An 11,686-nucleotide genomic window follows, 5' to 3' on the forward strand; every position below is an offset into this window, starting at 1 on the left:
ACTGTTCTGAAAGCTGCTTAACTTAAGCATGTCATGCTTAATCTAAATCAGCATATTGTGTGTGCATGGAAGCAGGTGCAGAGCACATCAGTCATTACTGTGATCCAGAGACAATTGTGTCCAGCAGCTCTGGGAGCAACTTACACTGCTCAGGTTTTACCATTCCTGCTCAAATGACTACACCTCCATCCTCTTCTTCCAGACCATTATTAGATCAAAGACACACTACTTAGGAATAATATCTTATACTTTATCAAGGCAATAGTGCTGCAGCTTGTAAACTCTGCAGTAAGTCATTCTCAGCCAAAAGGTTTTATCCTAGCATGTATACCATGCTAGACCTATCAGACATTCTTCCCAAATCCATCTTATTGCTTTTATTGAAATGTAAGGACTCTGGTTTAAGCTGACAGCTATTCTCCCTCTCAACTCAAGAGAGACAGGAAACAACTCCAGGTGAAACACAATGACCAAATGGATCACTTCTTTCAGAGAGTAAGGTCAGGAGCAAGGAATATCCTGTCGACTTTGTAGTCACAGAAGTTTATTGGAGGTTTGCTACTGTAATTAGTGAAATAAGCCCTCTGTTCTACTTTTTATCAATTATTCTGGTTTTGTAATATTTTTTTTCATATGTTTAGCAGCAGAATTTAAGGACAGTATACTGCATTCAGAAGTGTTGTTGGAGAAATGTTGTTGGAGAAACGCTACTGTAACTTTGACTTCTAAATGTGAAACATTTTATTTACAAGAATTCAATTCTTCCAGAAATTAAATAGCCCACTGCAGAGCTTGAGTGTTAAACCACAGAAGCTGGAGTCACTCAACAAGGAATACTAGGGAATCTGTAAAGTGCTTGGGACTGTTTACAACCTGGTTATGAGCTATAATAAGTGCTGAACCTGCTGAATACTTCAACACCTTCTCAGTAGTGTGTTTGGAAATGACTGCTATCCCAGATGCTTGTGTAACCTGAAAATATGCAGGAGGACATGGCCATGCCTAAGATAAGCAGAGAAGAGAGAATAATGACTTACTGCATGTAAACACAGGCACATAAAGACAAGACATTTTCTCAGCAACAACGTTAATAAGAACAAGATCTCCAAGACAGCTTATGTCTTTCTGGGCTCCCAGACAGCACATATTTACAAGCTTTGCATCATACCATTCTCAATCAACTAAGATGAAATATTTAATATATAAAGGAATGGGTTTATTTTCCTTTACTCCTGGCTTTTACCACACACCCACAGGAGAGCACTTAGCTTAATCATAAATAAAGAGTTGCAGGAGCTCATGGAATTGAGCAACACTTGCTAACCTTTAGCTTTCTGGATGAAAAATGACCTTCAGCGATGACCCCAGTGAACAGTGCTATCTGGAATAGTTCCCTCACATCAAGAAACCTATTATTTTGCTATTATTAAGTTTTAGTAACACTGCTGGGAGAAACCATCTGTTAAAAGAGAAACAAGGTACTAACCCTTAGGTATGTGGGGACTGTTGTTTTCTGCAATCAGTTCCAGGCACTTTTCATTCATTTTGTACAATTTCCTTTCACCAGTGTCAGGAAGATCAGAATAAGAAAAGGCCAACATCCTTGTGATGTTTATGGTACATCAACAAATAAAAGATATATTTACAGCTGCATTCACCACTTTACTAGGCCTATTAAACAACTGTGTTGTAAGAAAAAGCTTATAAAGCAAACTTAGCAACAGTAAAAACCCCATTGTCTGACTCCCCACAGAAGCTTCAATTGCTTCACAGTATGAAGTCAGGAATCCTTTAGATGAAAATAAACAGAGAAGTAGAGAATAGACACATCAAGGAAGTGAAGAGGAGTTAAATCTTCTTTCACTGAATGCCTATCTTCCAAGCACTGGTCCCTTGATTTAGAAAATTATTTTTGGGAAAAATAAGAAAAAAAAAGACCTCTTATCATGCTAGAGGGGTTTAGCACGGGTTGAGAATTTCTTATGTTTGAATGTAAATAAATTTTGAGGTTTTTTTTAATGATTTAAAAAAATAGAAAAAGAAGGAGAAGGCAAACTGCAAATGCTGAACAAGAAAATCTCCAAAAACCTGAAATTCTTCATTACTGATGAAGTAAAAATGCTAGCAACATGATTTCACAAGGATCATAACTTTTTGTATCTATTCCTGCCAAATCACAGTCTGAAGCATACTGTAAATTGCCTGTCATCAAATTCTTACAAATAATGAACATCTTTGCTCAGGCCAAAGAGATATGAGAAGCTGACAGTGACATTTTTTTCTTTCTCCAATTTTTGGCTACAAGACATTTCTTGGTTGAGTTTGAAGGAGATTTTTTATTTTTCATTAATGAAATTTTAGCCTTTAATTTTTTTCTGTATTTTGACATTAAATAGTCATAAAGATCCTTTGAACTATATTGCAACAGCTCCCATGAAGCAGACAAGTCTCATGTTTCCCATACAATGTCCCTTGACTAGAAAGTTTCCTTCACAATTAGGACTTTCTGATATGAAAATTCAACCGAGAATGGTAATATGATTTTTGAATGCTACATGTCTATGCCAAACTAGTCTTTGGCATTTGACCATTAGAAGGTTTCTTTGTGTTGACTTTGTAATGTGCGGAAGTTTACAAAACCAGTTTTTAATCCATTCCTTGATACTGGAGGTCTAAGTACCAGGAGACAGTCAGTAACAAGCAGGTGAGTTACAGGAAGGGCTATGGCCCTGTGTCTCCATGGAAAAGCAAAGACAACATGATGGAGTATTGCTGCTTCCTGGTACACAGAATTGATTCTGTTCTTGTGCTGTTTTTAAGGGAAAAGGTTGGCACTTCCACAGGGCAAATGAAGTTTCAGTCTGAAACACAACACTGCATTCAGGAACAAATCTTAGATCGTTACATGTAACTGGAAGACTCTTGTTGACTTTTAATATGAATTGAGCAGATTCTGATTGACAGAAGAGGCAATAAAGCACACCAAGTACTCTAGTGAGACAGGGTAGAAAGACATGACATAAAGAACTGCCAATTCTCTGCTTTCACCCGAGACTAATAAAAAGTAATTTAAAGACGAGATTCAACTTTTATTTCATCAAAAATTATTTTGCAGCTACATGAGTGATTCGAGTTTTGCAGCTATTGGCTGCACACACAGGCTGGGTGTCATGCCAGGACCAAGATGCTTGGCAGACATCCCTTTGACAACTTTGTGGTTGCAGACCTCCTGTACATACTTGCACAGAAACTGTAAAAGGAACCTTTGACATGCCATTACATTCTGGAGGACCTCCAAATTGCAGGTAAAATAAGAATGAGTAGACTAGAAAAGGAACAAAGATTCGTCACTAAGATTATGTGACTAACAACAGCACAGCTAAACAGTGTATTTAGATGCTTGGCTGTAATGTGCTGCAATTTACAAATATTTTGAAGAGTTCTAGCATCAAAATGCAGCAAAGAACCCCTGAGACAAACCAGAGAAACCACTCCTTGTGTCTGTAACAATGTGTCTTAAAATTTTTTTAAAAAAAACAAACAAAATTTATCTTAAAATACTTTTGCTTGGGTGATTTTTATAGGTATGAAAATTATCACAGAGTAAGAAAAAACTAAATACATAATGATACATTCCTGCTTTATATTGTTTTGAAAAGGAAAAAAAAATAGTCTTTAGACTGCTATAAAACAGTTTGCCAAAGGGATGCAGCATGAGTGAAAGCATATCAATTTATAGCTTTAAACTAAGAAGAAAATGCTTAGAGGAGAAGCACACTGAAGTCAGCTTTCAACTGAAGTTATTAACAAGGAGAAATCTCTCTTCTAAAATAAGAATTTGTAGCTTTGAGGGTGATCAGAAGAACCAAGATCAAGGGAAAAATGGAATTTGTCAATGTGAGATAAAAACATCAGTTTTAAAACTGTGCTCTGAGAGAATCATGATGATTTCCTTTGTTTTAATGCATACAGTAGGCTCAGTAGCTTCAGTTCCTCAAATTGAATTGGTGATGACAATTTAAATTTTTCACCAATTTAAAGATGGAGTTTATTTTTAAAACTTTCAAATATTGTTTCTTCAAAATTATTTAAGTTTGTCCTTAACAGGAGTTTGAAATTATGGCTAAAGCATGCTACATATTTTTCATAATGCAATATTTTCATTATTTTTCAACATGTTCTTTCATGTTTAATTCTAAATTCTTAACTGATTTACATAAATGCCAAACATTAACTAACCAACACAAAACATTTTAAATAGTATACTCAAGAGGGCTTTTTTCCCTGTAAAACAACGATTGTTATCTTTATCCCTACAGGCTACAAATTTCTACAAGAAATTATTATTTTTGTAATTAACACTGTCTGCATGCTATAATTTCATATTTGCACAGCTATATGAAGAAAACCAGGGCAGCAGTTTTAATATTATATAATATTTCCATTGCACACTTTTAGTATATTTATTCATCCAAAGTTTCTCAAAAGGCTTGACACAGATGCTCACCCCTGCACACCATCCTGTAAATCATATAAATAGCATTAATCCTGTTTTCATCTAAGTAAAAGATAACGTCTGCTTTCAGTGAAATAATGGTGAGCACGATATCTGATTAAGAGTTTAAAATAGCAGATGGTGTTATCACTTTGAAAGCAGGGAGTTAACTGCAGAGAAGCAGCAACATGCAGGATATTCTGGTCTTGCACCTTCAGATAGTACTTAGTTCTCAAAAGCAGGAACAGGAAAGTGATTGATGTTCAGCTGCAAACCGTCTGCTCCTTGCATCCCTGGCGGTGGCGCTTATCGCTTCAGAGCCCTGCTTCAGCAACACTTACAGCAGCCTTTGTCAACAAAATGCAGTTATGAAAGGAACTAACATGAATTCTCTGCCAAAAAATTCCTATCTCAATGAGCAAGTCACTCTGGGATTACTTGTAAGCACTCCTGAACTTCCTTGCAGTCACCCTTTGTGATATGGGTAGATAATGAATCTAAAACTTTCCCTAAATGTTGGTAGACAATCATTTGCCTACCCAGTGGGAGGTGCAAAAGCTCTGCTCTCTGCCTCTTAGGTGGCCTAGAGATGCTTGTGCATCTTTGCCTAAGCTATTTCTAAGCTAACATTGAGTTCTGTGTGGCCTCAAGAATGATAAAACATTACTGGTCACATTTTTTTCCCAAACACTCTTAATTCTGGTAATCAGCCCTTATACCCAAACACATTTAGATGTGGAGCTATAATAAAGGCCATGAGTTTCTAAACCCTTGGAATTTTACTGCTCTTTAATTCAATGTAAGAAATACAAAAAATTCAATCTGTTCATATAAACACACATTTTACAGATGCATATACATATGAATATGTATATATATGTGTGTGTGTGTGTACACATATATGATATCCTCTTTTTTTTTTGTACATAGACTTCCCTGGACTACATATAAGCAAAGACCACAAGTCAGTTCCTTATCCTGGTACAAAGTCAAGGTGATTTATATCTAGCATGGATTTGACATCTTTATTGAATTTGAATTTATTTTGGTAGGAAAATTGCTCTTTCATAGTAATTCAAAACCAGTGAAAGCTGTTAAAAGTAGAAAATGTTTTCATGTATGAAATTGAATCAATCATGATTCAGTTCTGGGTTATGAGGCTAGTCATTAATTAGCCATGACTTATGTGGCCAGGTGATTACTAATTGAAAATACTACACTTTTATTAAACATATTTGCCTACATCAGAAGTCGGAAATGATGGTCTAAATATTCCCTACATATTTGTTACTCAATGTAGTTGTTAGCCCCTGAGTAAATTTTACTGCCCTCTAGCTAGAGATCAGAGTAAGATAACATGGATAAGCATGGTGAAACTCTTAATTTCAATAAATTCTTAATTTCAAAAGGAAAGTTAAAGTAAGCATGCCTAAAGTATGGCTCCTGAAAATGGCAATGACATTTTTTTGTTGTAACAAACCTCAGCAGCCCTCCAAGATGATTAGTCAGCCCTAGAAATCTAAATTCTTCTACATTAAATGTTTTATATTACACATTTTACATATTAAAATCTGAATATGAACATGGAGAGTATCAGTTTTTGTCTGCAATATTTCATCTCTCTCTTCCTTAGCAGTATGTTACTATTTGAAATATTTGTGCTTGGAGAATACATTTTTTAACCCAGATGATTTCATTCTAAGTTCAGTCTGCTCCTTCTGCCTGCTGCAGCTTGACTCTGCTGTAGAAAGTTGCAAGCAGGTCCAACAACAGGTAAAAAAGACGTATTTCAATGGTTAAGGCAGGCACAAATGCTTCTTAACCACACTTTTTCCAGACAAGAGCAGCATCCAGTGCATAGCTACACAACCTGAGGTCAGGTAATGCCAAAATCCCTCAATTTTCTCAAGAGAATGTCATGGGTAAAACAGAAAACAGATCCCTCAAGACATGCAGATTGCTGCACGTAACTGCACCAGACCCCATTGCACCAACAGAATTGTACAGCCCACTCTAAAGGCTCAACGTCTCATTTTCATCCTGTATTACCTTTGTTCTTGACCATATTTATGAACTAGGAAAAGAAAAAATCCCAAACCAATTAGAAATACAAAGGAAACCATGAATAATGCTTGAATTATACAATTACATCCTTCATGGGCCTTTCAGACCCACATGCTTCCAGTGTAGCTCTGTTAGGCTTGTAAAAATATATCCCTCCTGTCCTCTGGAAACCCAATCCACTTCAATCTGTAATGTAAATAGTTTCTTTTTAACACACAGTATGTGCTGATTTCACCTTAATTATATATTTCCCATTGTGAGAACTCAAACTGTGGGATACTGGGAAAGAATTTAACCAGCAGCCTATAAAGAATAGGACTGAAGCTTGGCTTCCATTAACACCTCATTAGCCAGAGTCTGTACTGTACATAAAATGAGCTAATGACTTTTAAATGAAGTTGTCAGCCTATAACTTAATAATGCAGAAATCTATCTATCTATCTGTAATATTAAAAAGCTATAACACATTTTTATTTCTACAAATCAACATGAAGTTATTGGAGTACACAGATCTTGGTTGGTCATCTTCAACCACTGACCTTCAGTCATATCTAATATCACAAGTGGTACTAGTTGCAGTATAAATTTTCTAATGGACACAAGATGATGGTTTGAGGAAAACACCTTCAAGTTCTGGATATAAACCTATCTCAACTTACTAAAAATGAAGTAGAACTATCATCAATACAGAAATGGCAAAATTCACATTTGAGTTTACTGTGAATAACCATCATCTACCTTAGCAAAAATCACCATAACAGTTTGCATTGACTTGACAGGTTTAACAGTAGTTCATGAATGCAGGAGTTTCATTAATTCCCACTGAAGCAGAGCAAATGGCCATGGAGTCAAACAGGGGTTGCACAATATATCCCTTAATTGGCAGGGGGATTGTGGTATTCCTATCCATCAGGCGACCCCTCTGCAAGGGTTAGGACCTGATCTTGTTGCTGTGGGTTTGGAGACATGTGTGCACTGCAGGTGAAGGTCAGGTTTGCTGTCAGAGCAAAAGGTTCCCATTCACTGTCAGACCACTAACTCACTTTCACTGAGCACCACTATAGAAGTGACTTAAAGAGATAATTTGTGAATTTATAAAAATCAAAGGAGACTCTCTTTCTAATTTGTGCAAGCATTCTCTTGACTCCAAGGAAATAAAACTTTAAAATGGACTGTTTTGAAATATCTATCCATAACAAAAAAATTCTGATGTCCATAACCTCATCACACTCATCACAGAAGCTTTTTCAGTCAGCACTAGCCTATCTTTCAAGGGCCTGAATCCCAATTAGCCACCAACATCTGCAGCTCCAAAGGGAGGCAGTTAGCAGGCCTGCTGCCTTCCATGTTGCAGGGTTTTGTGGTGAAATTTTTATCTGAGGCTGAAGCCGCTCACACTAAAAATTCACATATATGGGCTTCATCCTCCGTACCACAACAGCAACTCACAGGACAGGCTGAAGCACCTTCATACAGAGGGTGCATGACCACTGCTATAAACAAACATCAACCACCTCTTTGTAACCACCCCACACCTCTCTGGTACCCAGAGCAGCCTTTCTCTGGAGCAAATGCAATTAAGATGAGGGTCCCTCCTGCTGTTTGTGTTTGATTAGTGAGGACAGCAGTGACATTTGCTCATTGTCCTCGTGCTTGGTTGCTACATTCCTTTGGCTGGGAGGGCTGCAGTAGCTGTTCCCAGGGTGGCAGGCAGGTATGCCATTTCCAACCCTTGGCTGGGGATATGTGGTCAGGCACTGCCTGACTGCAACACTGCTTGTAAAATCAGTCACATTTCCTAGGTGTGAAAATTGTGATAGGTTATTGTACAAGGTGAAATATAAGATGATGATGTGTGTAACTGTGGTAGGGAATTTATGAGCACGGATCTTTCTGTGTCGTTTAATCTCAGGGAACTGCCATCAGGCAGGTAAGGTTTGGCGCTCTGTGAAAAATAGATGTTTTAAGATCTCTTTGAAGATATCATAATTATGTGTTATGGCCAAATTACTGGCTCACTGCTGAAAAGAGAGTATGCACTGAAATGTACACTGGTTCCAACCACTGGAAAGCAATTACTACTACAAGTGAGCAGAGAAGCAGTTAACAGTTACAGCACTACAGTGGGGAGCTTGCCAAAACTTTCAGCTAAGCCAAAGTCCTGAACCAACGTAATACTAGGTCTATTTGTCTCATTTACTGTGCTTTTCTCATCTCTCTTACCCCATCAGAAGCAAACAAATATCAATAATAATTATAGCCCTAGCAATTATATCTAGAAATAAACCAGTATTCAAATGCACATTTTCAACAGTAAGACATGTGAGAGGATTATACAATCAGCATTTGGCACTCATTCCTACTGTACTCTGAAACCATAGGTTAAAAGAAAAGCGGTTTATATGTTAAAAGGGGTCATATAATTTATTTAATTCAGAGCAATTAATTGTTTACTTACAATTACAAATTACAAAGACAGCTTTCCAGGAAGAATAATTCTTCCTCTAAAACATTTCACTGCCCTATAAAAGCAAACCCCATTTCTTACAGCTTCCTAGCAAGACTTTCAGACCAATTACCCTATTCAGCTTCTCCCTTCCTTATAATTGGTAATTTAGCTTGCTATATAAAACACAATTAAACCTTGTTTAGACTAAAGCTGTATACACAGGGAGCTCTAGATGCTGCTAATTCTTAAATCTTAGCCATTCTTAAAATGGGTATTCTAATGTACTTCATACTGATGCAGCTTAGTTATCACCTGCATAACCATTGAAATGTTCTTGAGTAAACTGAAATTTGCTCATTCTCAACTATGTCAGCAATAAAGCATTTTCTTTTCATATGTGCCTAAGAGGTAATAGCCAAATGTTATTGATTGGCCAAACATCATATAAAACAGGTTTATATTGCACAATTGCATTTTTTTCTCCTATTGCAATGATCATCTGTCATACCTAAGTATATAATCTACAAATGTATGTACTGCTGCAGAGAACTGAAATGCCATGGCTATGCACAGGTATTTATTTATATATATATATATATATATATATATATATATATATATATATACAGGATTAAACCCAAATCATAGGGGAAGAATTTAAATCCCATGCAGTCCAGAACAAAACAGGAACACTGAAGGAGCTAAGGAAGAATGGTTCAGCCATCAAGTCACTGAGAGTTAAATAATTTTAATCAAAAATAAAAGTTATAAGTATTCTACATAAATATGTCAGAAAAATAACATTTTCCTTTGGGTAACGAAGTTAAACAGCAAGCAGACTTACATTGGCAGGTACTCATTTTAATTATAGTGTGATGACACTTGCTAGTTTAGAAAATGAATCATATGGTTGCACAGGAATTCAGTCCTTTTGCCTTAACTATATTTGTAGACAGATAGAATTCTAAAAGTGAAACAGACATTTAATTGTTCAAGGGTTACATGATGCATATTTATTCATTATTATATGCAATAATTTCTGGTTATCTTCTCCATTTCTTTCCCTCTTATTAAGAGACCTGACAGCCTTCTTACAGCATGGAGAGCAAGAGAGAATGACATGCAAATCTAACACACTTTCAGGCAGAAGAATATTTCAGCAGTCTAAAATCATCACTGCAAGTACCTTAAGTCTTCCAGAATTCAGTAAACTTAATCTAAGATGCAGTTCAGTACAAGGAAACAATTCACAAGCTTTCTGAATAGGAACATTTTACTCTATCAAAGGACCACAATTTTATCCCAATGCAATACATTCCATGAAATCAGTGAACTGGCACAGTATAAAGTCTTTAAAAACCTGACACACTGACCTACCTTTATGTGACAGACGTAGCCTTGGTTGCCTCGTATCTGCTGCGTGACATCCCGCCGGTCGCTCTAGTAACAAACCATACAGTGCCAGGATTAGAAGGTCCTGAGCAGATGTCATGCTGCCCAAGATAAATTTCTTGTTCTCTTCACCGAACTGCTGCTGTCTGTTTGCTGTTTTGGTGGGGTGTTTTTAAGGCTCCAACTTCCACTTGTACTTTGCCAGTGCAGTTAGATGTCTCTCTTTGGTCAGTTTGTGGGGTGTCTCTGTGGGAAATTCAGCGTTCATCAGAGCAGCGCACAGCCCCAGCTAGCCATTTGTCAAGCTGTGCAAATGTCATGTAAAAATATTCCCTCCCTAGGACAATTGTTTATAAAGTGCTAGGACATTCCAAGGCGTTACTCTGCCGTGTTGTGTCTTGAGCTGTCTTTAGTAACTCTGCCAGTGGATTCAGGAAGAAGCTGTATTTTCAGTCCCTCCTGCAAGGCAATTCATTCAGAGAAGGAGGGACGGGAAAAAAAAAAAAAAAACCACATCGGGAAAAAGGAGAAAGCACCCTCCTCCTTGGTGCTCCTCAGAACTCAGCCCCTTGCTCTGACTTGCCGAACAGCTAGTTTTAATTCACCTTTCACCTTTGCTAATTAAAAACAAGAAGTGCCATTCCCTCCTGGAGTTGCAGGATCCACCCAGCGGGAAGCCGGGCTGTCAGGCTGCTGTATTCACTGAGAAAGTTCAGGGAGGCTTTAGGCAATGTACAGGACTGGCTGCTTCTAGGAAGCCTTTTAATCCACGTGCCGTGCCCTGATTCCTCAATTGCTCTGTGGTTTCACGCTGGAAAGCGCCGGGAGAAGGGTCAGAATTCCTCCTGTCCCTCCCTTTCAAAAAGTCATTTCAGCTTTTGTTCCCAGCTCAGTTTTAGAGGAGGATCAACCCTTGCATTAACCATTTAAGTACATTATCACTTAGTGTCGTTAAACAGCATGTTCCTAAGTGGATCAGGGTAAAAAGATTCTGGTTGTTATACACTTTCTCGCTCTAAAGAAAAAGGATCTGCTTTTTTACTCCCCCCCCCACCCTTAATGTGCTTTCACATAGTAGCTTCTCCCCTTTACATTTTAAGTGTTTTTGAGTCTGGAACCTTAGGTCATCTATATATGTCAGTAAAACTATTTATCTGACTAGATGCCTATAGGATTGGGCCGTATTAAATATATATACATATATATATATATATAGCTACCTCTTACACTGCTAACAAGTACCAGGAAACTTCATCTCTTCTCGCATGTGTGACTTAAAAATATAC

General features: G+C 37.3%; 1 protein-coding gene across 1 annotated transcript in view; it reads right to left on the bottom strand.

Annotated features, from left to right (window-relative positions):
• SEMA3E (semaphorin 3E) overlaps nt 1-10,855 on the bottom strand; it is a 130,594-nt gene extending 119,739 nt beyond the window's left edge. Inside the window, exon 1 of the mRNA XM_005526030.3 lies at nt 10,386-10,855. Coding sequence (XP_005526087.1) covers nt 10,386-10,500 — 115 coding nt within the window. The 5' untranslated portion in view covers nt 10,501-10,855. The remainder of the gene's footprint in view (nt 1-10,385) is intronic.
• Between the last annotated feature and the right edge of the window lie 831 nt (nt 10,856-11,686).

This window comes from Pseudopodoces humilis, chromosome 5 (assembly GCF_049639895.1).
Source record: "Pseudopodoces humilis isolate 2021_Gansu_Grassland_sample_001 chromosome 5, ASM4963989v1, whole genome shotgun sequence".
Lineage (NCBI taxonomy): Eukaryota > Metazoa > Chordata > Aves > Passeriformes > Paridae > Pseudopodoces > Pseudopodoces humilis.